The sequence below is a fragment of the Seriola dumerili genome, unplaced genomic scaffold (genome assembly GCF_002260705.1).
Source record: "Seriola dumerili isolate Sdu_G_001 unplaced genomic scaffold, Sdu_1.0 BDQW01000378.1, whole genome shotgun sequence".
Taxonomy (NCBI): domain Eukaryota; kingdom Metazoa; phylum Chordata; class Actinopteri; order Carangiformes; family Carangidae; genus Seriola; species Seriola dumerili.
In genome coordinates, this window is record NW_019174633.1 from 455,700 (window position 1) to 483,678 (window position 27,979).

The 27,979-nt window shown below is 41.0% G+C and overlaps 1 protein-coding gene across 2 annotated transcripts; it reads right to left on the reverse strand.

The window, feature by feature from the left end:
* Nucleotides 1–685: 685 nt before the first annotated feature.
* pqlc1 (PQ loop repeat containing 1) lies at nt 686–27,979 on the reverse strand. Of its 2 annotated transcripts, XM_022760948.1 has the most exons (5): nt 27,142–27,979; nt 26,256–26,389; nt 23,044–23,094; nt 13,246–13,462; nt 686–901 (listed from the first exon to the last, which is right to left on the reverse strand). In XM_022760948.1, the coding sequence occupies exons 1-5, from the start codon at nt 27,342–27,344 to the stop codon at nt 691–693; spliced, it is 816 nt and encodes a 271-aa protein (XP_022616669.1). In that variant the 5' UTR covers nt 27,345–27,979; the 3' UTR covers nt 686–690. The 2 variants fall into 2 exon arrangements, with proteins under 2 accessions (XP_022616669.1, XP_022616668.1); XM_022760947.1 differs by lacking the exon at nt 23,044–23,094.

Below are 27,979 nucleotides of genomic sequence, written 5' to 3' on the forward strand. Positions count from 1 at the left end.
GTGTGTCACAGCACATGGTGACCATCTGTCCAACAAGTGGTAGACTGACCAGCATTTCTCCACTGTGTTGGGGAAAAAAAACAACTAAATAACAAATGCCATTTTGTACATTCAGTAATGTTGTATATCAAGATTTTTTTTTGATTGACTCATACATTTATATTGCTGGTAATGCAGCAAACCATGTCTGAATGTGTGTCTTTTAAGGCAGAGGGTCCATGCAACAATCATCAACGTATGTGGACGAAAAACAGCTGGTCCACGTTTTCCTTGAGCACAGATTTCAGTGCATACATCTGCAGTTTATATATTCTGTATATTCATGTATGTGCATAATATTCTCCACATGCACAGGCTGATTCAAGGATATATTCTTTGTGAAGTCTGCATTCCAAGACACGAGCATACTGTCGCATTGGGAAGAAGTCAGTAGGATAATAAATAAAACAAAAAGGTCGAGTTTGTGTGTAACGAGTGTCCTTCAGGTATTGCTGCAGATCCCAACATCACCAAGTGTCTGTGTATGTTCATACCTTATTTATGGGTGTGTATGTGTCTTTATGTATACTTAGAGGTGACAGAGAGCAGCCTGTGTCATCTCAAGGTGCTTTGGTACTCATGTAAGTTTGTACATGTCCACAGCTCCTTTGTACATGCCCCCCCACCCCCCCCCAGAGCTTGCGCGGGATCTCAGAGGGCTTTGGCACTGGTGGTGTGGGAGACGGTGTGCGAGACTGGTTTCTGCGGGTAGCGGCTGTAGTAGTAAACCTGGAACAGGATGGCGACATCCACGATGACCTGCAGCAGGCCGCATGTCCAGAACTGCACGGGAGCCTGGGTGAGCAGGAAGTAGCCCGTTTTAAAGGTGTCGCCGCTCGTCCACATCAGCACCATCTTGATACTGAGAGGAGAGAGTAAAAGAGATAAAGGATGTGGAAAGGAAAAATAAACTTCACTGATTAAAACTCCAAAACAGAACTCAAAATAACATGCAATGGCCTTTTTCCATATTGTAATTTCATTTCATTATATCACCTTTCATGACAGTGGTGTTGTGTAGTCACTGCCCCCTCACCATTTACTCAACTACAGGTCCCTTGCTCTCTTAATCAAGAGAGCTCAACAACTGCCTTCCTTTATGCATTTTACAGGATTTATTTATGTGATTATTAATTACTTTAAAATGTATTTAATAAATCACTCTCCATACATTTCTATTTGGCATCAGCATCTCTTACCCGACTTTGTTTGACCAGACCTTTACGTCGTCTTGGATACATTTCCACCAGGTTTTTTTTTTATTTTTAGATTTATTTTTGCTAAATAATCAGTTTGGTCACCAACAGTGGATTTTAACAACAGTAGGAAAAGGGGTCAGAAGAAGAAGGGAATAGCAAATTTGCCACAATAACAACCATGGGAAATTGAAATAATGAATCTTCTCAGGGCGCAGGCTTCTCATCAACTCTACATCCTGTGGCACATTTCTAACTATAAAACTCATGAGCGTCTCTGGCACACACTGAGCTGGCTGTTTATAGGATGGCTCATGAGACAATCCAGGGTGTGAGTTGTACAGTAACATAAAGGAGTTATTGTTTTAGAAGCGACTGGAGAAAAGCGCCCGTGTGATTTGTGAAGGCAAAGTTCCTTTAAGCATAATCTTTGTCCTCTCGCTGGCATTCAGAAACACTGTGAACTCAACTAATGAGATGGAAAAAAGGAAGTCTTAACGAGAGAAGATAGGAACATAGGAAAAGAACCAAGCCCTGAGGTCCAGACACACAACTTTATATACATGTTGTACTCCACAAAAATAGACAAACACACAGTGTACTGCTGCACACACAGGAAACATGGGAACATCACCTCTAAAAGTCCTCCAGAGTTCCATTAAAACTGCTGGTGCTGGTGATTATGGGTGTTTTTTTGCACCAGGTTCTGGCAGCATCAACACATCCACTTTTGCAAACACTCACCTGTGTTTGAATCTTTTTTTTTTTTTCATAAAACTTTTTGCTTGAGGCATGGATACATGTAGGCAATGCTGACAAAGAAAGGACTGAGCCAGCATCGTGTCTACACGAACACACACACACACACACACACGCACACGCACGACTCTTCAGATGTGCTTCCTGAAGCAACCTGCCTACAACAATACGAACACATGCTGAGACATTTGAAATCGTTTCACTCAAGCATGTCGCTTGGATTGGTCAGCACTTTTCTAAAGTGGAGTTTTTCCTCTCCGCTGTCGCCAAGTGCTTACTCATGGCAGGAGCTGCTGAGTCTCTCTCTATAATGTTGTCAGGTCTCGACTTTACCCTGTAAAGTTGAGATAATGTATGTTATGATTTGGCGCTATACAAATAAAACTGAATTGAACTGAACTATTCACTTAAGCTTCGCAGGACATTTTTATTTGTGCTCTGGATTTAAAGGTTTGGCTCAGTGTAAGATAGCTTTGGTTTTATTTGTCCAGGTTTTGAGATATTTTTGAGATTTTGAGATTTCTGCGTCCAACCCAATACAAGACGGGGTTTCCCTTAGGAAATGGTTAGCCCAGGTAATAAAACTTAAGAGGTGTTGTGTTACTATGACAACCACCAATCATAAACTGTTGTCAGTAGTCTTAGCTATATATTATTTGTGTTTTTGATGTAGTGATTTAGACATTTATTCAGTTTACAGCTTCTGTTTTTGTATGTTGAAAATTTAATATGAAATAAATTTGAAGAAAAAAATGAAGAAAAATGCATCCATCCTCAAGGCAGCCCAGGGTGGGTGCCACTGGTTTAACCAATGGAAAATTAGTTTTAAAAAAAGGTAATCACCCTAATCACTTTCTATAGTTAGTGTTCATGTTACTCTGAGTTGGATGATCCACATACTTTAACGTCAAGAGTTTTCACTGGAACTATTTTCTGCCAAAGAATACATAACTCTACAGTGGCTTCACAAAGTATTCAGATCCCTTTTTCTTTTGTGTTGTAGATTTAATTTTAAATGGATAAAAAAATAACCCATCATGTAGACGCCCCTTTGGCGGCAATTACTGCTTTGAATCTTCTTGAACATGTCGGTCTCCTGACTCTTTTAGTGTGAGACTCCACAGGTGAGCGAAAAGGTAACGGAGATCTAGTCTGTTTCATCCCCTTTATTCTCAACAGCTGAGCTCTCTACCGGAGACTGATGTTCATGACATATTTCACCACATTCAATTTAATATTCCACTACTGTAATCATCAGTCAAAGCTGTAATCTCATAACAGGGTCATAAACATTAATCCATGGCGGGGTCAAGCATTACCCGTAAATTCCTAACTGAATTTGGCCACGTGACCCCCCCCCCCCCGTGGACCCTCTGATTGAACAGACTGAAATAAATATGTCACAAAACAAAGCTGTGGTTCGTGCAGCAGGTGAAACGTGGTGGTGAGACGATAAGGGAAGCGGGATGAGTCTTTTGTGTTAGCAGATTCGCTACATCTCTATAAGCCTCTTAACACATGTAAAGAATGGGTGAGAGGTAATCTTGTGCCCCCCCCCCCCCCCCTCTTGGCCTCCACTGGGTTTACTGTATCTCCAACTGCTTTTTTAGCCTCTTCGGGGCAAAGCTTTGCAGCCCAATCTCCTCTTGCATTATTCATGCCTCCACCAGCTTCACCTTTTCATTTGTAAGGCCAATTTGTGCAAACCTTGCCATTTCCACCCCCCCCCCCGTTTTTTTCCTTCCTATTTTCACTTCTTACTTTTTGCCAGCTCTTTCCTCGCAGCCTCTCTGTACGTCCCTTCCGGCTCCCATTTGCACACTTTTTTTTTTCCCACAACCGCACTTTCCGCAATACTTCTGCTCCTCTCCCCGTCCATTCATCTTCCCACAATCTCCTTCCACCGTCTCCTCGTCTCTTATACTCGTTTGCCCCCCCCCCCCCCCCCCCCCCCGCCATCCTCACACTCCTCTCTCTCAGGAAGGAGCTTGTTAGCTCTGTGGAAAGAGACCCTCCCTCCTCTCCTCCTCCACGCTCCTCAGTGGCTGCTGTCTTAGAGTTATGACGATGTGTACCTGCAGGTAATGATGAGAGAGGCAGGATTCGTGTTTGATCAATCCTTCTGCTGGTTCCCTAATAAGAGGTAACTCAGGGATGGGGGGTGGTGGTGGTGGTGGAGTAGAGCTCGGCCAGACAATAGTCTGCAGATGCATTGTATAGCAGCACAGGCTTTGTATTTGTATTGTTTTGAATACTAAAAAGACACAGAAGGTTTGTGCACAGACTGGCAAATTTATTTATATGCTATTATGAGCTAGGATAAATGAAAGTGGCGGTATTAGCTTTAACTGTGTGTATATATATATATATATATATATATATATATATATATATATATATATATATATATATATATATATATATATATATATATATATATATATATATATATATATATATATATATATATATATATATATATATATATATATATATATATATATATATATATATATATATATGTATGTGTGTGTGTGTGTGTACATATACTTCTTTCCCATTCTCTATTAAACTATCTTCATTTAATAGCTATAACTAATCTGACCCAGTGACACAGAAGCTATTCAGTCTTTTTGGATTAACAGCTACTGAGCTAAATCCTAAAATCCGGTGTATTAATATTTCATTTAATAAGGAGTTACTTTTTCATACGTAGTCATATCTTACTAAAGACACTTAGTGTAGTCTGCACTCCACAGCTATTCATTTTCTTTAGCTTATCGTCTCTCTCCAGCTGTGAAGCATTTTAGTGCATGTGTCTCTTCGGATTCAGCTGTGATTCTGCTTCGCTTCCACAGTGCTCTGATACAACAGTGAGCACATGGTGGAGGGTGAGGGAGAGTCCACCACCGAATCATCACACACCTACTAAAAGGCTTCGGAACTGGGAGGTACAAGCAGGGGTGAGCTTAGTAAAGTGAGAGGGAACTTATTTTGAAGGGATAAGAGGAATAAAGTTATCTATCCCCAACAGTAAAGCCTACAAGGTTTTTAAACCGTTCAATCCCGTTGGCTGGGACAGTCAGTACAAACTCATGCTTTGATTATAAATTATACTGGAAATCCCAAAGTGTCCTAATACCTACCATGCACTACAAGACTTTGAAAAGACATCTAAAGACAGTGTCTCAGTTGCAGAGTTTTTAGTGCTTGCAGGGTCAAGGTCAAGGTCACTATTTGCAAGACTAGAATCCTTTGAATTTAATTCCCATCATGCTCCTTGTTTATCGTAAGAAAAACGTTTTGTCCAGACTTTTTTGCTCTTTGAAATTCTACATTATTATTATCAACATTCTTGTCATTCTTCTTCTTATTATTATAATTATAATAAAAAGTTAGAAACTCAACACTATAATCATCATGATCTGCCCCTAAAATGACTGTGGTTGGCCTTTCTATTTATTTACGTCACTATCTGCATTTTGGCCACGTACAATGAAACCACGGGCAGGAGACAACAGAACTCTTTCATATGGCTGTGTGAGTATTGTTTTATGAAAGACATGTGCACCTTTCCTTTAAGGAGAAATTAAAATGGAAGAATGCATTTTGAACAATAGAAAACTTCAAATATACATGGTCTGGGCTGTAAGAGCATGTATTATTTTGCGGATGAAGCACTTCAGTTGCACTTGCTTTGAGTTTCCCCTAAAAAGTAATCTGATACATCTTTTACTTTTTTGTGTTGTCTTATGAGTCTGTGCCACTTTTTGAAATTCATTTTGCAGGTCTTTGTGGACCTTGTCTGTTGCCTTTGCAGAATTATGTTTAATTTGTTTTGTTGGGGGAAAAAACACATAACATTCACAAAGCAAAGACATTCCTTCACAAAACAAGATTTCGCTCTCATCTCTAAATCTCAACAGGATTTCCACCCTGAAGGAATAGAAACAAACAGATTCATTTTCATCTATTGCAAGAAGGAGAAAGCAGGCCCCTGAGTGATGAGAGCAGATGGCGGGTGGACGGGTTGGACAGATGGTCTGGAAGGTTCTCCAGCTGCAGTGATCCGCTTCAGGGAGCTGAGGCTGCTCTGTGCTACAGCCCTGCTATACACAGCAGCACCATGCACCCGGCCACAGGGGTGACGGCCCGGTACCATCAGTAGTCAATACACATCTATCCCAGCACATGGCTCTGTGTGTGTGTGTGTGTGTGTGTGTGTGTATGTGTCAGCAGCCTGTAGGCTAAATAAGGCTCTGGCACTCTTATCTGTCATACTGGGATGCAGCTCAACACCACAAGCCTTATAAGGCTGCGAGTTGGCTGTCTGGATGTCCCATCTCCCTATTTTGTGTTTGTCTCTGTGTGGGTGCGTGTGTGTGTGTGTGTGTGTGTGTGTGTGTGTGTGTGTGTGTGTGTGTGTGTGTGTGTGTGTGTTTTCTGTCCGTGTTGTTGTATTTTATTTGTTTTATGGCAGGCTGGTCAGTATCGGTATGTACCTCTGGCTCTGCAGGCTCAGGACCAGCTAATAATAGCTGCAACCTGAAAACTATTAACACAAAATCTTCAACACCCTCTCATCCCCCTCGCACTGCGCATACACACAGACACACACACACACACACCGGCTTAATGTCCCTCACACAGTATCTGTCTTCACAAGTTTTTGTGGTTGCTCCGGCTGAGATAGTTTCCAAATAGGAGATTGGTTCCAAATAAAGTTTTAACTAGTTCAGGGATTCATAGAAATTTCTAAATCATGTTGACTTACATTGAAAAAGAAAAAAAAACAAAAAAACTAAAGCATGAAAATAACAGAATAAAAACAATAAAAATTAAAAGTCGGGCCATAATAACACAGCCAGCATTAGAGACACTTTTTACTTTTTTAAATTAAATGCTTGGAGACTTATTAAAAAAATGTCTGAAGCAAATTATGACACTAATTACACTATGTAAACAAGTCTATTCCCAAAGACACGATCAGCCTCTCTGAACCTCTGAGCTGCACTTTCATCGTACCATACATCATAATTGTTTGCTGTCTCTGTTTTCAAGTAAATGATTCCTGCCCCTTGTCCTTATTAAAAGGCTCCAATGTCACAGGGTGGATGAGCTGTAAAATGAGATGGCTTTATGTGAGCTGTATGGGCTTCATAACTGCATCAGAGTGCAGAGTGAAAAAGGGCAGGGCCCATGGGTGGATGTGTAAAACTGAATGGTAAATATTTGATTGCAAAGCTTAAACGTAAGCAGAGATCACTGGTTACGGTTAGGGTCAGGTTAACGTAAGTGGAGGCACATATCGACCGAGAAACAGACTTTACGAACCCACAAGAATCTATTCTTTAATGTATGAATCCATTCCATCCATTAGCCAAACCACATAACTGGAGCCAATCACAGCAAACAGTGCCTGACTCCGCCCCTAACCAATCAAAAAATGTGCAAAGAGGAGGGGCGTGTGTGGTGCAGAGACTCCGGTGCATCCCGGCTTGTGGCAAGCATACGCTCGCTCGCCTGTCACTCAAAGTGGCCACGCCCTCAATTTTGCAGAATTTGAACAACCTTAATAAAATTAAAAGGAGTGAGTTATATAACAATTCACCCCCCGTACAGTTGTCATGAAGGAGGAAATTAGCTGTAGAGACCAAAACCGTTTTTTGTACCAGGCTGTAAACATGTTTATTTCTGCTGCTGGACATTTTAACATGGGAGTTAATGGGGATTTACTCGCTTTTGGAGCCAGACTCAAGAAGCAACAGCGCTAAATGCTACACCACCAAAAACCAAAACCGAGCAGCTGGACAGCCCTATGGTACAAAAAAAGAAGGGCGTTGTCTGAGGTTTGGTACATTAACAACGTCCATTTTCAAATATCATTACTAGTGAAGGCTTCAGCGCTTATACCAATGTATTATATTTAACTCCACCATCATGCATCATTGTTTAACAGTGCATATTGCTGATACTGATGCTGGTGGAAGCATTAAGTCTTATACATTGGAGTGTTCGATAAATCTCTAACCCAAAAAGTGAATGTCCTGTCTCTCAGCATGCTGAAGTGTTGTGCATGGAGCTGTAGTTTGGGCAGGTGGGAGACTGGGCAGCTGAGACAGCTGACGAGTAGATTACCAGGAGAAAGAGAAAGAGCAGTCGACACTTCCATCGCTGCCAGACCGTGTAGAGTTCTGAGTGGGATTGATTGGGACTGCAGACAAAAGCCCAGCGGCAACATTAAGGCGAGTGCACGGAAGGAACGTCTACCGCTGGCGTATGTGGGAAAAATTATGGTGGAAATATGATTTGCCTGGGCAGCCGCTACGGAGAAAAAGCCGTCAAGCAGCTGATCCTTTTTTCGGCGCTCCGACTCCAGGTGGTGGACATCATCCCTGAACTGTGGGTAAGCAAGTCTGCAGTCCACACACACACACACAGCTATAATAATACAATCCTGCAAGGTTGGACGGTGGGTCTAGGTGAGGTGTGCTGGGGCCATATCTGAGGTGAGGACTGTTAGGTTGTGACATCACAAAGTCACTGAAGTCCTGACAGCTCGTTTTAAGGCAGTTTCTGAGTACGGGCTACATGTGCATTTTTCAGTGGATTGAGTGTTTTGATAGTTTACATAGCACCTACACCTGCCTCATAATAAAAAAACATAGAAATCTCACCTTCTACGATATGGGAACTTTAACAGAAAACCTCAGGGGTGAATTAACATCAGACGAATGCCAAATTCCTTCAACAACATCCTCACGGGACAAAACAAGACTCGTCACCCTCTCTCTGAACTCCTTCCATATTTCATTATTAAAAACTGCTTTGCTGCTGCCTGTCGACAGTGTGTCACGGTGCAGTTCTGGTGTGTATACAAACGGACGACATCCAACAAAATTCATTCTACTGGCAACGCTCACCCTGCTCCGACTCCATACCCTGGGTAAATAAGGTGCTGAAGCTTCCTACTGCGAACCTGAACATTCAAGCGCTGGGAAGCAGTCTAACACCTAACATGTTGCTCTAGTTGGAGTGGGGGCACACTGGCTGGACCATTAATTAGGAGGAAGTCAGAGTGATGTTTTTCCACTCTGATGTGCTGCGTGAGACCTGATGTGTTATTTTTTTTCTGTTGTTCCAGGCACGTACAGGAAAGGGCACTCTGCTTTACCTCTCCTGTCTGTTTGTTTTTGTCCCTGCAAAATGAATGTGTGCGCTTATTCATTCACACTTGCGCACATTCATTCATTCCCTAACCCTTATCTCTCACTTATGCATAACTAAAAGCAGCCTCGGCTCAAAAACTCACCCGATCGCAGCCCTGCACCCAAGATCTAACCTTAAAAAATGCACTTCGAAAGCAAAACAGCCTCACTTTACAGGATTTGGCTTCCTATCCCTGCACACGCACACACACACACACACACACGCACACAGATACCTTGAACGGAGTGCTGAGGTAAAGTAACCTAGCAACTGCTTGCCACATTCAACAGGTTGTGCACAGAGGGAGGATACAAACAATAAACAGAAGTGGAAATGACAATGTCCTCTGCCTTCTATGGAGGCTTTATCTGAACCACAGTCACAACATGATCTGCACTGGCTCTGATGGCTGGAAGACTATGACAAAAGAACTGACAAGAAACAGGACTGACGTGAAGTTTCATGTTTCATACTGGCTGGGTATTACAATAACACAGACTTAAATCATTACAAAACAATGATTGTGACTGTACGTCGCTGCATGCTGGGCACAAAAACCTCATATATTTCAATAACTTGTAAGTCTAACCATCTAAAACTTAGCAATACAGTAATTCTGGAAAACACATGAAACCACATTTTCACCACTGTAATAAATACAGTATATTGCAACATTGTGACAGGAAAGAAATTTCTTTTCATTCCCTTTTTTCTTATTAACATGCCGACATTTGAAATTACTCCCATTGATGATGACATCATTAGCAATTATGCTGCAGAGCTCGTCACCAAGGTGATGTTATTAAACACAGACAAATGCCCGCAAGCACATGTTGCATAGATTGAATTGTCTGTACGCTCTGTAGCAGTGAGCTGATACGAGGCCGTACTCTCTGTAAGGACAGTGTGTTGTGTTTAAGCTTGTTTACCGTTTGTAGTTAAAGTTAGAATCCTCATGTTTTTCTGAAATCAAGTCGGTTGTACCCATTCAAATTATATTCAGTTAAATAATTCCCTCTCAATACAGTTGTTTTTATTGTTCGTAGCAGAGTCCACTATTCCTTTGCTGCATTCAGACTGCTTACCTAAGCACGGGGGATTCAAAGGAAAAGAATCTGGTGCATGAATCTTTACTGTTCACTCTCTTTACACCGTATCAGAGCTGTATTAAGTCGCTGCTAATGCAAACTGAACATTGACCGACTTCTTTATTGAAACATAGTTTGTTTGGCTGCACTGTAAACAGAACAGGCTGCTAAAGGACTTACAACAGAAACAATGGGCGTCTCCAGCAATTTTTTAGGAAAGAATTACACAAGTCATTTTGGCTCCTTGCATCAGGAGTTTTGCACACTGAAACTTTGTTGTCAAAGCTGAGCCAAAGCAACTGTTAAATACTATAAAGCATTTCAGAAATAATCAACATAGAAAACACTGTACATCATAAAAACAACTACTGACAATACGCCTTTAATTTCTGCATGAGTCACATCGTTTAGCCGTACATTTTATTCCCATGTATAATTGGTTAAATACTCCACTACTCCCCATGTAGTCCATTATATAGTGAATTTGCCATTTTGTAGTGCTACCTGAATGCATAGTGAGAATTATTATACCTTAATGCAGTGTACTCATAGTATCCCACAATGCATCCTGAAAAGTAGTGTACAACTGATGCACACCAACCAGAGTGATTTTGGACACAATCCATGTGATACTTCCTGCTGCTGCGGGGTCTGACAACAGAAAAAAATTGTCGGCCTATTTCTGAAACATCAATGGCAATCATTAGGTTTCGTTGTTGGGCTTTCAGAGTAAAAGCGAAAGTACTTTTTCTGGAGGCCTCAACCATCATACAAGGAAAAATCCATCATGGAAGTGGCACACACACCAAAAAGGACAAGAAAAGCACTGCAGCCAGTGTAAGAGAGGTAAAGAGGTGAATTCCTTCTATAAGCACATCCTGTAGACGGCTTCATGCACAATGCAGGCGGTAGAAAAAAAAAAAAAAAGTGTCGGGTGGATAGGAGACACCAAACAAAAAAAAAAAAGAAAAAAAATCAAAAATAAACAAGGCATGGGACAGAGAGGGTATGGAAAGGCCCAGTGTGGGAGCTGTCATGGCCGTTTAAGTGGACAGGCAGCCCTGCTGGAGCTCTGTTATCTGTCTGCTGCAGAGAGGCAACCAGCAGAGGGGGGGGTGGGGGGGGGGGGGGGGGGGGGGGGCGGCACGCACTGCTCTGAGGCAGGACACACACTGAGAGAAAGCTTTTTATCAGGCTGTGTGGTCTGTGGACAATCTCAAACTCACACGTCTTTTAATAAATACATTATCAGTTTAATCTCGTCAATTACTTTTTTAACAACACATTTCTCTTAATCATATTTCTTTTAAGCTGAATCTATTTTTAATAATACAAAATGCTGTCGGGTTCTTTTTTAAATGTATTTATGTCTCACTGGTGCGATACTACTAAAACTGTGTACACTATTCAAGCAGTTTACATTACTGGCCAAAGCTCGGAAAACTACCAGCATTGATTTTGAAACTGTGTACGCTTTCAAAAATCAATTTTACTTCAAAGCCTCTAATTACAGCCTGAGAGTTGATGCAAATCAACATTAATGAGCCAAAATGATACATTAGCAATAGATACAGCCAGACAGAAACCTCATTACCATATTGATTTTCAGAGAAACTTCAGAGGGACAATTGTCATGTTAGCATAATAAATAGATGTCAGGAGCCCTGTCCTTACTTCCTGCTCAACAGGTGCCTTAATAATACTTAATAAGCACGTGTCAGTGTTAATGATTATATGAGAGACAATATAATCTGGAGACATTACTCACAAGTGTGTGCAGCAGTACAACACACCCTCAGAGCTGCCTGTGATGGAAGTGGCGCTCATAAATAAAGCAGCACTCATCAGCATGAAGACATTATCATTAATCACGGATACAACAAGCTTTGCTTTGATTTCCATCTGAATGACTCTTGGTAAATTATACTCATGGCCTAAATATTTGAGAAAAACAGGGGCAGTAAATAACCTCTCTGCATTCTTGGAAAGAAAACAGAATCCCACACACTGTCTATCACTTGTATTCTACGTACTAAGTCACGACCAAACTTTTTTTTGAAATGGCGACCGGGCTGTCTGTGACAAGAAATGTAGTAAAGTCTATGGTTGTCAATCCAAACTGCCGGTCCTGGATCTCACTGTGAGACAAGTCCACTGACAGCTGATTTGGAGTTGACACCAAAATTCTGGCAGTGTCAGACTTAGGATCCAATTCTGACAGCAACAGCATTGAACGGTTTCAAGACTTTCTGAATGCACATGTTAGAGTATATGAAACACCGACGTGTCGATGTAAACAGGAAGCATGATGTCGACTCTGTGACCGAGGAACAGCAAGGGCAGTTGTACTGGTGGACGTGACTGACCCAGACCCAGAGAGTGAAAGTGGGTGTCTGTGTCATCGTTTCCGCCCATCCAGACTAAAACGCAACCCTGGAATTTTTCCAAAATTTTTTTCCCCCCATTTCCAGAAGTCTCAGTTTTAGAGGCTAAAAAACTCAGTAGTGTGGATGCCAGGTGTAAACATAGCAAAAGTGATGCATTTTAAAACTAAAACGTTAGTGTGGATGTAGCCTAAGGAATCGATAATCCACTCTGACTGAGCTTTGAGCTCATGTGAAGGAAAACATCTAAGAGTTAAGTGCTGCTTTGTTCCGCCTTTTTTAAAATCTAAATAATCACCACAGTGTTGTGTTTGAGCAGATTATGAAAACCAAAAGTAAAATATGGAGCATATCTCAATGCCTTTATAACTTGTTTAATATGAGAGTAAAACAAAGAATCCTGGAAGTTCAGTTTCCTACAGTGTGCAATGTGTAACTTCAAAATTAATATCACTCTCCAAACCCTGACCCATGGCTTTTCTATCTGTTTCTATTGTGCCTCCTAAGTTCTTGTATTGTATTCATGTATGAGAACATAACAAGCTGGGATGTTCAGTATTAAATCCATACCTCATGCCCTCAGTGGACTTGTTCTGATAATTGCAGTAGAGCTGTGGTGTGCCCAGCATTGCTTCAGCGAAGACAGCCAGGAAGCCCAGAGTCTCCACGAACAGCGCAGAGTCCAGGAGGAGGTAGGTGATGTAGGCCGCCACCAGCGTGAAGGCCAGCACACACTGCAAGTAGTCCACGAAGTGACTCCATGACCAGAAGTAGTTCCAGTCAAAGTCTACAGGTGCACAACATGGAGAAACCAGAAATAAGTCCACAGAAATGAATATTTTTAACAACTAGCCACTCAAGGGATTACAGATGAGCATTTAACCAGCTGGTCAGTATCGGAAACAGAAACAGAAACATTACTTGATGTGCTCTGTTCCTGTAAAAAATAAAGGCAGTAAAGCAAAGTAATTGTAAGAGACTACAGTAATGTTGCTCCTGGTTGGATCAAAGGACTTTTCCAGACATATCACAGTGGAAGACTTTCATTCCCAGCAGCGTTGGATGGAAAAAGTCAAAAGCTTGTGGTTGCTACAGGACGCAATGTTCACTATTTCCCAAAATGCAATTACATCAAATCTTGTTTTCCAGCACTGGAAGAAATAATTATCCACTAATCCTGTCTGTTCTTTTTTTTTTTTCTTTTTTGAGCTGTTATCTAGTTAATAAAAGGAAGCAAAAACTCCATTATTGTGAAAATTCACACTTGATCTGCGAGTTTTCACATAACTCCCACAACCCCCTTCTTATATTCAGAAAAAACTATATGTCACAGCTACAAATAGGCCATTCACACTGCGCACGATTTGGACTTGCTCTCATTCAGATTCTCGCAAAACAGAAGCTTGTAAATCCAGGGTCTTGAAAGAGAGCGAGAAAAAGTGAAGGTGATGAAAAACCCCCGAGGGAAAGTGACAGTAAGTTGAGGTAATAGTATTTTCCACCCAGTAGTAATAGGCTGGGTGGCAATCTGGACACTGATGAATGATTTAAACCCGGTTTTATGCCCTAACACCTCTCATGAGCTCTCTTTCTCCAAGGAAATGATCGGATAACGATTCTGAGCACAACATCACTGGCTTCCTGTAATAAGCAACAGAGCCAATACTAATCAAACTATGATAATATCTCAAAGCTGCAAAGTGTTGAATGCCTCAGGTTCTGATTTAACTGTGGCTGAAAAGGGGAATAAGCACTATAAGCAATACTAAGAAATCTTTACCTGTAATTTATACAATGCTAAAACATTCAACATATCTTCAGGATACAAGGGCTGTGACAACAGCACACCTGTAGCTGCCCGGTTTAATGTGAGAGCAGAGGACATTGGAAGAGTTAATCATGAAAATCTAATTATGGCTAAGAGCGGAAGATGTTGCTGCACCGCTGTATCTTAAATGGGAATTCTACAAGCCTCAAATACAATAGAGACGATTCATTCAGTCACGTTTAAATAAGGCTCTCCTTATCTAAAAGGCGCCTTAACACTCTGTGAGGCCAACTCCAGGAAAGGGCCCATACAGCAGATAAAGCAAATAAATAAAGTAAAATAAAAGAAATGTTTGGATTGACTTCACCACTAAATACATTGAACAAAACTGCTGTTCTTCAAGACTTTTTTCATAAGCATTTATGACATTTGAGTTTATGTTTGAATTAAATATTGTTTCATCAGAGAATTAGCAGTGACCGATTCTGACATTTAGATGGCATTTCTAAATGAATATGCATGGCAGGCACGTATGCGTGCGAGGCAACCTGGCTTTGTAATATTGAGCCAATCCAATTGTTCCTTTTTGACAGATAAGTTAAACAAATCCCATAAATGTAACTGAATGAATCTAAAAGAGCAGTTCAAACCAGGTCACAGCAGTCTGGCAACTCAACACCATACACCGAGTTTTGCCATGGCAAAATCTCACAACCATGTAGGATGGTAATGCAACGCAGCATGCTTTAAAATTTTAAAAAGGTATAAAACAGGTATCATTTCTGTTCTGAGTATAATCAACAATATCCTTTAAGAACTGTTATGTGTACTGTAAATCAGAATTTGCAGCCAGATGCCAAGTGTAACTGTGGCTCCACGCTGGCAGCAGTGCCAGAGGACCATGTATCTGGGCCAGCTAGCACCAGGCTGGTGCCTTGTGATAACAGCCAAACACAGGGGGGAAGCAATCAAGGGCAAGAGAGCAGCGTTCAGTGCCAACCTGGCTGCTGAAGGCCTGCACAGCTTTACACTAAACACATGTGATACATGTGATGTATGTGTCCAAGTGATGATACGACTGGGCGTGAGCTTAGACTGTAAATGCACACAGTAGTAGCACCTGGCAAAAGCTAACATTTGTTAATGCTGTGTTTTGTTTTGCTAGTCTGGTGGCTACGTAGCCAGCTAACAGTATGTTCCACCTAACTAAGCTGATTTATGTAGCAGAGAATGAGGTATAGAACAGAACAGTGTCACGTGTTAACATCTGACAACACATATTTGTCAGGTGTTAATTAATGCTAATGTGTAAATAAGCACCTGTTAGCTACCCTGTTAGCCGTAACGACTCCGCTGTGTGTCTGATAGCTTGTTTCAGAGTTCTTCTGCACCCAAATGGCGAAACAAAATGTTGCTTACCATTCAGATAATAATAAAAACACACATTTTGTGCATTTGCAAACAGAATAAAAGTACTGAAAATTACAACTGGCCTCTTGCGGATTGTTAAATTATTAACTCTAAAATGTAGCTGTGCTTTTAGCTGTACTCCATACAATGTTGGCTTGTTTAAACAAATAATATGTCATAGTTGTGATCTTAGGTTCTGAGATAAATAAAGTGGAGTATTAAATATAATTGGGATGCATTTAGATGAAGTCTGTAAAAAAAAAAAAAAAGAAGCAACTTGCTTAAAATACTACTGCATTTTTTAAATGTGGGTACAGAGGAAACCGCTTATCGTGATCACATCTGTCGCAAACTTTTTGACCCACATTAGCGACTGATCACTATAATTGTTTTCTACTGTAATTTCTTCCTACATTTTAATTTACTACATGTCACCTTGAAATGTATTGAGATATTGCTTTTGTTGTTTTCTTGACATTCCCCCCAGTTTCCAGGGCAGCAGAAGGATTTGTGGCTGGAGGAGAGATAATACATGAAATTTCCTCTGTGGTGGAATTAAATTTTTTTTTTTTCATCTTGCAACTTAATTTGGTGGCTGGGGAGTCTGCAAGGAAGAAAACATCTTTTCTCCTGAACACCTTTGCCTTTAACAAAAAAAAAAAAAAAAAAAAAAAAGGCATTGTGAATATGACATGCTGTTCAAGTATATGCAGTCCTTGTCTCAGCCTCATGTTTCAGTAATTACACTCCTTCGTGCCAGCGCTCAACTGTCATCATCTCCTAATCTTGTATGTGCAGACTTTCCAAGACAGCAGCGGGCGCATACACCTCCAATTCTGAGTAATTTTTTCTGTCAGAACAGTATCTTGTGAGCAGAGCAGTGTGTCACTTCATTTCACACTGACCACGAAGGGGATGCGTATCACAGCACTGTACCTGAGCCATACCCTGCCGTACACCATCTCTTGCTGAGCCACTTGTATACCCTGCGGCATTCTCCTCCTCACTCTTTAATCTCTGCACTGTGTGGCAACGGCGGTGGCGCTGTGTGGGAACAGACTGGAGCTGCATACAATAGACTCCCTGTGGTGGCCAAACATCTTGCATGCAGCTCAGTTTGAAGACCCACAGAGTCGTGGTACATGTGTAGGAAGACACAGGTCAGACATGGAGATTTCCAATGCTTGTTTACCAACTGTTCCCAGTTAGCTTCAGTTAGGCCCTGGAAAAGTCTACGGGGGGAGTTGAAATAATGGCTTGCTGTCACTCAAAAGCAGCCGTGGGAGAAACAGGAACATTACTATGGAAGACAGTTATAATGACCAGGGAATTTGAACCTTGGATTTCAACAGGCTTCATTTTCTGAAATTTGGACTGGGAGCTTTGTCAAAATGATTAATAGGTTTTCACTGCCAAGCCAAAGCACTGCAACGTTTCTGCACTGCCACCTAGACTAAATGCTATGTCTCTTCTATAAAACGGACTCAGGGTAAAAGTGAGGCCTCTACCTCCCCTTAGGGATCAGATAACTGCACCTACGGGATAAGGTGATTTATTCTGAGATGGCAAACCCAATGAAGCCACAGGTACCGACGCCCTGTGGGAGCAGAATGACTAATGAGTCGTTACAAGACCGTAGAAATGAATTTAAATCTCTTATACTGCCATGTAGCTCTGTAACATCATTACACCAACATTTATGCGGTACAGGACCACTCAAGCATTGGTGTAGTGCTGCCAGAGCGCACTGGAATGACTCTCCGCCACTTTTTTTCTCCAAGTGAGGAGACAGAATATTCACAGTTCAATAAATCCACTGAAATTCAAATACATTTCTTTAAGCGCTTGAAAATCCAATCATCCCTAAAGTGTATGCCATGCAAGAGAGCCACTAAAAACAAATGGATTGGTCAAAGCTGTCATAGAGACTTTTAAGGTGTATTGATGGATTCACAGCGTCAACTCATGCATTGAATAACATGCAAGAAAACACTCAGACAAGTTAGAAGTTGCCAGCAGCTGTCAGTGGCCTTTGAACGGCCCAGTTAACTAAAGTATTCTCTCCACCTAAATATTGTTAACTAGTAAAGGTGATTTTTTAATTCATGTCCTTTGACTTGGACATGGAGTAAAAAAAAATCTGTAGCCCTGCAGAACAACCAGACGAGATTTCACAGTAAAATTTGGTGTATGTTCTATCGTTACTGTTTCGAGTGACACGGTGAGTTTTGTTTTGAGTTTGCTGTCTTTCTTAAGTCGCTGTTTTTTAATGACAAATACAATGCTAACATCTAAGCAACATCCAAGTCTAAAAAGACGGAGACAGATTTCCACAGCTGCAGAAAAACACAACATTATGGTAGAATAAAATTTTATGAACTGCTCCCATTGATGTGTCCTCTCCATTGATGTTTCCCTGTTTCCCAAGTGTACTTGGGAAGTACACTGACTCTCGAAAACCCTTTGAGAGAACTTTTGGGTTTTTCTGTGAGAAATGCCTCAAACAAACGTTGCAAAGGTTTTCAAGGTTTCACAAAAGTTTTCCTAAAGAATACAAAAGTTCTGCAAGATCCTGCTAAAGTTGATCCTTTTTATTTTTCTCTAGTTAAAAAATATTTTCCTGTGCGTACAATCCTGTGAACTTTAGAGGCGGTGACAGGAATAAATGCTAAAATTTCAATTCACAGTCTATTTACAGCTGTAAAATAATCTCAAAACCTGAGATTAACTGAGCGGAAAGTGAATGAGAATGTGGTTTTTAAAGACAGAGCTTGTGCCTCTTGGGAATAAACAGGCAAAGCTACCCGGGAGTCTGAAACCGCAGGGGCCCATAAGTTTGCATAAAAAAAAATTCAATCATGGAGCAGAGCCTTGTTTGACGGTTTGCTTGCTCAGACAAATTCATTTTTATGCTGTTGGAGATTTGAAAAATCTAATCAGGGTTTCCTCTTTCAGGCCTTTCAAATAACTAAAAGTAAAGTTTAACCCAAGCCCACATTACACATAGTGAAACTTTCCCTACTGTCACTGCCAAAACTTTTACCTGAAATATTTCATCTTACTTTTTCCCCCCAAACCCTTTTACCTCCACCTGAGCGATCACCAGCATGTCTGATTCTGACACAGCCAAATGATCTGATCTTTTAATCTCCTTAAAGGATTGCAGCAGGCAGTCTTCCATATAAATCACACTGAGCTGCTATTACACCAGGATTTATCCCCTGTCTTGGACCTAAAACTACACATGCTACAAAAGACTTACTGTGTAGCACAGATATGGCCATTAGTAGTGACCGTAGGCTATTTACAGCACCACAAACGTTGTTCCTATGTACACTCTCAGTTACAGGAGGTTATCTAAAGCTGCCAAATTACAAGGTACAATGTCTTTACGTGAAATGCTCACAGCTACTCATATCTATTATAAGTCGTCCTTATTTGGGCATCCTATGAAGTTCTATTAAAAGTAAGCTGCATTGTGTTTTTCTTTCTGAGTACAAGCGTCCAGCTGTTTGATAGAAGTGCCTGGTGAGATAATGATTCTGTGCAGCTATGAGAAAAAAAAAAAGTGTTATGATTAAGGCTCAGCGAACATAAAGGGAACAAACTGAACAATCAGAGAAATTTGTCCTGCCGACTTAAAAATACTATGGTGTGTCCCTGCAGAAAGTCACAATGTGAAGCTGTTCCACCTGACAGCTGCACACCGACACCAGTTTGATGCTTGATGTTTCTGCACATTGAGGATCTCTATAACTTGCCTTTTCTTCGCAGCATCTCTGATCTTGCATCAATCTAACAGCCCTGAAACCGACCGCAAATGCTCCAGTGAAACTCTGTCTAACCAATCCACAGCTCTGCTTCACCCACCGCCACCTGTCTTCCCTTTCTCTACCTGGGTGTTTTAATGCTTTCTATCGTGGAGTACAACATGCTCACCCTTGATATTTCCTCTAGCAGATCAATGAGCAGGCGCACACCAGCAAAGCTACGATCAAAGAACATGACTTTCTGTCAGGTCTAATGACTCTTGGCAGAGCTCACTGATCGATGGCCATCCGGAGCCAGCTTCAACATGTGGGCAAACCGAGCCGGCAGCACCACACCTGGGCACTGGAGACAAGCAAATACCCTGCTCCTCCTCTGGTGCCTCTGACCCACAGAAAGCCACAACATTGGTGAAACCTGCTAACGCTTTTCTGTTCTTATCTTAAAATAATTGGAAACATCCAACAAAAGACTACAAGATAGCTCTTCCATACCAGTTTGCGTTAACTAGTCCCAAGAGGAGAATTTTTTATTATTATAACACACTGAGCCCAGTGTACTGTGCCTTTTCACATCATGCAAATATTTGTTTTCTACTGCCCTCTAGTGTCCATACCAGGAACAACAGCCTTTTCTTCAGTAATGTTGTTTCCCAAATCCATAATGCATCCACTATATACTGAGCTTTTGACTGTTTTAGTTTTTTGGAATATAAAAAATAAATATATTTTACAGTTTTATACAAACAGGAAATAACACAACACATGCATCATCAGAAACCAAACTTCAGAAAGCCACTCATGACATTTAACAAAAAAAAAAAAAAAAAGTTTCAGCTGTGAGTACTCCCTTGATGTATAGTATTATGGTTCAGGAGTCAATAGCAAACCTAAAAATACACAACCATTATGTTTTTAGTAAACATAGTGACATACATAATCCAAAGCTGCTTCGATATAATAAGTATGAAGTCATGAATTGGGGCACAGCTTAAGAATTTCAGGTCAGATTTCTTTTTCATTCAAATCATGTGAAGCTTTGCCTTTGTAAAACCGGGGAAGTTAAGCTTGGTATGTAGTGTAGCTGAGCCTCTTCAAGCAAGTTTCTCTACAGGATCAAACGTGACTGCTGCACTACAAGCCGCCTCTCAACGTGCATTTTTTCACTGGAGACATTGTGATTTGTCACAGCAGGAAAACCACAGATGTAAATAATAAAAAAATAAAGATGGCTGAATTCCATTTAGCTGCTTCAGGGTCCTGGTATTGTGCACGCTGCCTCACTGGGATATTAAAAGAACGGAGCCACGGTTAATGGTATCAGTAACAGTATCTGTGCTTTTCCTACTGTCACGAGTGCTGTGAAAAAAGGCCCGTGAGCAGCTGACGGAGAACACGGGTTGTGATGTCACTGACTGGGCGTGGACAACTGAAGTGCAACATTAACAGCCTGAACCCAAAGTGAGCAGCACAGCAGATTTCTGCCCTATGGTAACTAAATAATAAGTTGACCAAAGAACAAAACAGTGTACTGTCTTACTTCCTTACCTGTTCCTTCTGAAGATGTAAATCTTTAAAAAACAGGTCACACACATAGTTTCAGTGATCAACATCCCAAAACGGCTGGAAACTATAGTTTTTATCAAAGGTTACTCAGACAGCAATAAATAGTGAATATGTTGGGGACTATTTTCAGCTGCAGATTAATATGCATTATGTGCTCTAGTGAGTGCTCACAGCAGCAGGATGGTGTATGTGGAATTAAATTAAACTAGAGTCCCTAAGTTTATGGTAATGAAGGAACATGTGAATCAGTGTGATCCACTGATGTGTTTTCAAAAGTTTATGAAAATGACTGCAAACTGAGCTTCAGTGATATTTTGACCGCTTAGCCTTTCTCAAGGCAAGTTTAAAAGTTTTAAGACAACAATGGAGCTCATTAGCTTATCTTATGACATATACACTGTCATAAGATAAGCCCGTCTTTGGCATCACAGGCAAAACAACTCATTGTTCATTTAGATCTTTTCATGGGATTTGTTGACAATAAAAAAGAATATAGAATATCACAAACCTTATTTTTAAATCAGACACCAGCAGGTTTCATGTTTAAAGTTCAATATCCTCTCAGAAAGATTAAAAGGTAAATTGATCATTTCAACAAGCTCACACTATTGGTGGAGAAAAGACAAAATCTGCCTTAAAGTACAGATACAGAAACAAAGACTAATAACTGCAGTTTCTCTGCACATCCCAAACCACAGATTTCTTGACTTATCAATTGTAAAAGAGGTGAAACCAAGTGTAGTTCAAAGAACATTTAAAAAGCCAGTTAGAAGGCAACACTGATTAAAAGCCATTAGCAAAAATCAGGCATTACATTACATTCATATTTCAGGGCATGATAAGATAAGCATGCATTAGTTTAAGGGTCATTAAACACACATAAAAACACATTTGGTTTGAGAGCTTATATCAAAAACAATTGTTGCATATCACACCGTAAAAAAAACCCAAGAAAGTTAGAAAAATTTGAATTAGAAGATGTCAGTAAGTGGTTTGAAACTGTACTATCAACAGGTTAGTCCACTGTAAATCATTGATTACTAAAGACTAGAATGAGTGAGTTCAGAACACATGAGCTGTTGATTTCTTCCTGGACTGTCATTTCATAGAAATGGCAGGTTTAAAGGGGCTATTTGTAAGTTTTCTCTGCTGCCAAACGTGGTTTCTTTCTGGGAGCGGTTGGAGTTAATTGTCACTTGACAAGAGCTTCACCAATCATCTTTAAAATACAAGAAATTATGATACGCCCTCTGAGCACCACTATGTCTTCAGGGAAGACTGGAGGCCACAGTGAGTTGCTATTGGAAAGTGACAAGACGGGTCGAGGCTAGCTGGTTAGCATGCTAATTTCAGCAGAAGACGTGATAGAGACAAGAGTTAACATTGGCGTTGCTTTCCACGTCTGGAGACAGCTCTTGGTGAGTAAAGGAATGAAGGTTGATGCTGAGCGTTTCTTCTAGACTGGTGAGTTAACAGCTGTTAATGCTAACGCTAGCTATATGGCAATAACTTACAAATAGCTCCTTTAAGCACAAATAACATGCAAAATCAAATCCACACAGGTTTTTCAGTGAAAATGTATCTGTCACTTGTACTGAGGGTGTGTAGGGTAACATGCACTGAAAGCATCACAGCAGTGGCTACAATGGTCGGACAGTGAATGTGGACGCAACAGCACGACAACATGTTTCATCTAAACATGTTGTAAATGTTGTTAGTCATCGTCAGTTAGTGTCGGCTGGACTGTGGAGGGACAGCCAAGCCGGGTCGCCATGCATGAGACACGGAGATGGAGGGGGACAGGCAGATGAACTACAACTGATGTTTCATGGCAGACACATTAAGTTCTGTACATACCCAGAAAGAGCCTCTTAGGGATTCTGACCTCCTCGTCCTTACTGTCTGTTGCTACAGACAAAAAAATAAATAAAAAGGACAAAAAAAACATGGAAGAGAGGGAAAGAAAGAAAGAGCTTGGTTTTCTTCATTTTTTTCAGCAAAGCCAGAGCTGACCCCTGATCAGTTACTGAATGTGGGCATGACTTTGTAATACTCTGTGACATTTGCTCAGACATTTCAAGTCATCATGAGTAATTGGTGACACTGCAAAACTGCTGATTGTCTGATTTCCTGATTAGTTACATCACTGATTATAGAGCATTTGGTATAAAAGACCATAAAAGGGCAGCAGTTCCCAATGGCAGAGTTTTTGCAAGCATCCTGCTATCTTTGCTATTAGCCATGTGGCCCAACATGAACACCAGATCTTCTTCAAGAGATTTCTTTGTGTTTTTTTTTCCTGTGCTATTCTTAAATGGTCCGAAAGGGCGGGGCTCAGTTGGACCAAGGTGATGTCACATGCTTCAGTGCACCAATGAGAATTCAGGATGTTTGCTTCCATCTGCCAGTCGAGGCAGACGGCCGCCCGTCATGAGCCGGATTCTCTTCAAAGTTTCTCCCTGATAAAAGGGAGTTTTTCTTTGCTACTGTCGCCAAGTGCTCCCCGATGGGGAACTGTTGGATCTCTGTAAATAATAATATGAAGAGTATCGTCTAGACCTGCTCTACATGAAAAGTGTCCTGAGATAACTTTGGTTATGATTCAGTGCTGCATAAATAAAAACTGAACTGCACTGAATTGAACTGAATTTTTCCAGGCCACTGTCAATCAAACCACTCCCCACACAGTCCTGATGAAGCAGATGTGCTTCAGTTTTCATAGTTAACTCATACTAAATATTACAGTAGGATTTTATTCTTTAAACTTTAACTTGGCTTATTTAATCATGAACATTTAATGCCATCAAGACAAACTTGATTTGAGCTTTCACAGGCTTGGAAATACCTGTCTTCACTTCTGCTGGTCAGTGTTTCCCCTAGATTGGCTGCTTTGCTGCACGTACTCTCAGGACTACAGTTTCCCTGCCAACAGCAGCAGAGCTGCTATCATCCTCTTCACTGTCGCCAGATTGTGTACTTTTAAAAACCGGGGATATTTCTGGCCTGACCTTCAGACGGTTTGGGGTTGACATCTGTCCATTTTTGGTTTTAGAGGGATTTATAACACTTGTTGAAAAGCTTTGATTGCACTTAATAACGAGTTCTCAACCTGTCTCTCCTCTGCTCTGTGTGTGTGGAGGTCAAACAGAAAGCAGAGGAGAGAAGCGCAGAGACTCACACTGAGCTGAAATGCAACAAGAGCACATAAATTAGGTAATTAACATAAATAAAATATTCTGTTTTTTTAAAACTTTTTTCCCCCCTTTGGTTTCTTGGGGGGGTGGGCTGCATCCCAAGGCAACGGTGGGGGAAACACCAGCTGGCAGCATGACAGTGACTTCACAAAGTTACTGCTCTCAGCCAAGAAATTGTCCTGAACACAACCCCACATAAAACTAAAACTTAACATTTTACACTTCAGTTTTCCGGGGATTAAACAAACAAGATTATAACATGTTAGTGAGCTTTAGAAGTGCAGGTGGGTGGGTTCTGTTACCTGCGGACAGAGCCAGGATAGCTGTTTACCTCTAATTTCATTCTAAGCTGAGCTAATCAGCTAATATAGCTGCATATTTTCAGACAGACATGAGACGTTCTCATGTAAAGAAAGCACCTCAGCTGCATGTTAGTTCATTCAACCATCTGTAACATTTGAAAACAAATGTTAGTTTTTTTTTGCTGCACTTGTGTCGTGACTCACAATGTCTCAATATGGCTAAATGACCTAAGGTGGCATGTTTTCCTCTTTGAATGGAGAAACTATTTTGTGCTTTCTGTGTTTGTTTAGTTTCTGTGATTCCAGAGTTCCCGTTCGATTCCATTTTGCAATCTGACACTGAGCCTCTAGATATTTATCACTCATTTCTAGCGTATCCTGCCCTTCCCTGTCTTCAGACGGCTCAACATCCCGTCCTGGAGTTATACAGTATGCATGATAGAAAACCCCAGCTCTGATTACAACATGTGACACAGCCTTAAAACGCATGACTTATAAAACAACTGACGGCTGTTCCCTATACACTTGTGCACTTAAGGATGTAAGTTGAACAAATAGCATCTGGTGTTTCAGCATGCAGGTTATTGAATAACTTTAAAAGACTGAGAAAGTAGATTACATTAGGCAGCAGTGGCAGTGGGTTTTGAACTGCGGACATTTTGGACAATTTTCTTAAGGGCGCATAAGAGTCAGACACATTTGGATCCATTATTAATATCTAATTTGTAATGCAAGTATTAGTATTAAGAGAATTGTAAAAAAAAAAAAAAAAAAAAAAAAAAAAAAAAAAGAAGAAAAAAAGTTCTTTCTAAAACGATAACTATTTTTATCTTACTAAATGTACTCTGAGATATTTCATAGTCAATAAATTAGGTATCTATCACCTTATTAGACAGGTACCTGCCTACTAATTAAAATTTGGAAATGGCAAGAAAAAATGTTGGGTAAGATGGATATGATCATTTTAAATAGCTAAATAACAGTTCATTTAACAGTTATGTATATTAAATATGTGTTAAAACAACAGTTAAACCTTTGTAGTTTGTGTTTTGCATTAAGGTGCAATATGATACCAAAGTTATTTGTTTGTTTTGAATGACCTGCATTAACAAACACGTCCCGCACACCATTCTGCAGCCAGCAATCTCCAGTGTAGTTAAATGGCAACACTTTTCACTTGTGATTATAGTTGCAGCACTTGTGCAAGTGTTGAAACTGGATTATTCAAACGTGACCAATTTAAGGAGTGGTCCTGTGTAACACTGGGCAGGTAAGGTGACCTGTGAACAGCATGCTCACACTCTCTAATGCACATCCATTCACACACTCACACATTTCTTTCAACGATCACGCATGCACCTGCCTACACACACTCACCCTCACTTGCTCTCAGGTATTTTTAAACACAATCATATCTCTATCACACGTTCTCTCTCTGTCGCTCATGTACACACCCACACATACTCGCTCTTTCACTTCATACTGTAGGATACACTGACACATTCACTCACACAGTGCAGATGTAACTGAGTTTTATTTGCACTGTAAAGAGGCCCTGCAGAGGATTTCTGACCTATGAAGGAGCGCCTCTTGGTGTTGAGTTCGGTGGCCATGCGGACGTTGGTGCAAAGGTTCAGCATGATAAGCATGGTGGCGATCATGATGATGCTCTGCCACAGCAGCAGCGTCTCGAAGTAGCGGCCAAATCTGAAGGAGAAAAACAAGAAGAATGTGTAAACTTGCAACAATATTTAACATAACAAAGCTGCACTTGCTTCTTTTTCCTGTTTTCTTACAGTATCTGTGGCGGTACTCAGCCGCAGTGTGTGCAAGCTGTCTTTTTATTTATAACTTAAGAAGATGTAGCAAATATCACTTTGTTTACCCTCGCCAGGATTATCTCAGTAGGGTCCCTGTGGCCAATATGGGCCCCCACAGTGTTTCACCCACCAGCTGCCTGAGCAATTACATTAAGTAAACAACAAAAAGTCAGATAGCTGCAGTAGATAGCAGTTTGTTCTTAGGGAATTTACACTTAGGAAGGGTTTTTTCAGGCCCCTGTATTCAGGGAGCCCCAGCCCAAGGCCGATGTGCTGTTACATAGCTGGTTAAAACTCAGACATAACTTAATAGGTAAGATGCAATCATCTCTTTAGGACTACTCTAATTTGACATACATACTCTTGATCAAATTCTGGTACTATGACAGGTGGCAACAAGAAGTGAGAACCAAATGTGATATCTAAATGCTATACAAGTTGCTAAATGGGTAATTTATATGCTGAATTTCAGAGAATATCGCAATGATTCTTGAAACACATCAAGTCTTGTTCTGCAATGTATATACTACGGCTGATACCCAGTAGAGCATTTAAGTGGCAGATTTTTGAATGATGTTTGGTCACTATCCAACAGAAGTTTGTCTGGCGTTAGAAAACATCCAGGGAGTTATTTGTTACCTGAATAGTATTCGTAGGATGTTAGCTACCAGGAGGACCAGGCACACATAGGTAGAGAACCCCTCTGCATTCTGGGTCCGGCGGATGTCTCTGTACTGGGGGATGTACGGCACCACCCCACCGAACACCATGGCACCAGCAGCGACCCACGACACCAGTTGGTTAAACACGGACACAATTTGGTCAAACAGCTCATCTTCCATGTTCAGTCGCTGCTCACCAGTCCAACACCCGGGAAAGAAGTTACACAGTGATGTCAGCTGGCAGTAGCTGACTCTGTGGAGATTGTTATACGGTGTTTATCCTCCTCTGGTTTCTTGCAGCGAGTTTGAGAGGGTGAAGAGAGAAACATCCGTGTTTGCTGTGCATACTCCTTTCACGGCTCATGCAGACAAAGCAGCGGCTACTGCCACGCCATCACAAGCAGAGCAGAGCATCAGAGACGATGAGCCTAGGTTAACGTTACAGTAATCGCTACGAACAACTGAGCTAACAATGACAACATGAATTTGTTAGCTACTGTACCGACAAGCAACACAACAACATCGCTCACTCTCCGGCTGTAGCTGATAAACTGATTCAACACTTCTTCTGTTGATGCTAGCTAGCGCTGTTTGACAGGCTGCACTTAACTCAGAGGAAAAACTCCCAGGGTTCCTGAAACTGTATTAAAAGCCCTTGAAACTGACAGGAAATTTGAATCAAAAACTATATACTAGCGCAGCGTCCTTTTACTACAACTGTTTCCTGACTGACTGGCCCATATTCAGTGTTTGATTGTCTTCCTATGGTGTAGCCAGCCCACACTTCCGGAAACGTCATACGTCACGCGCCCCAA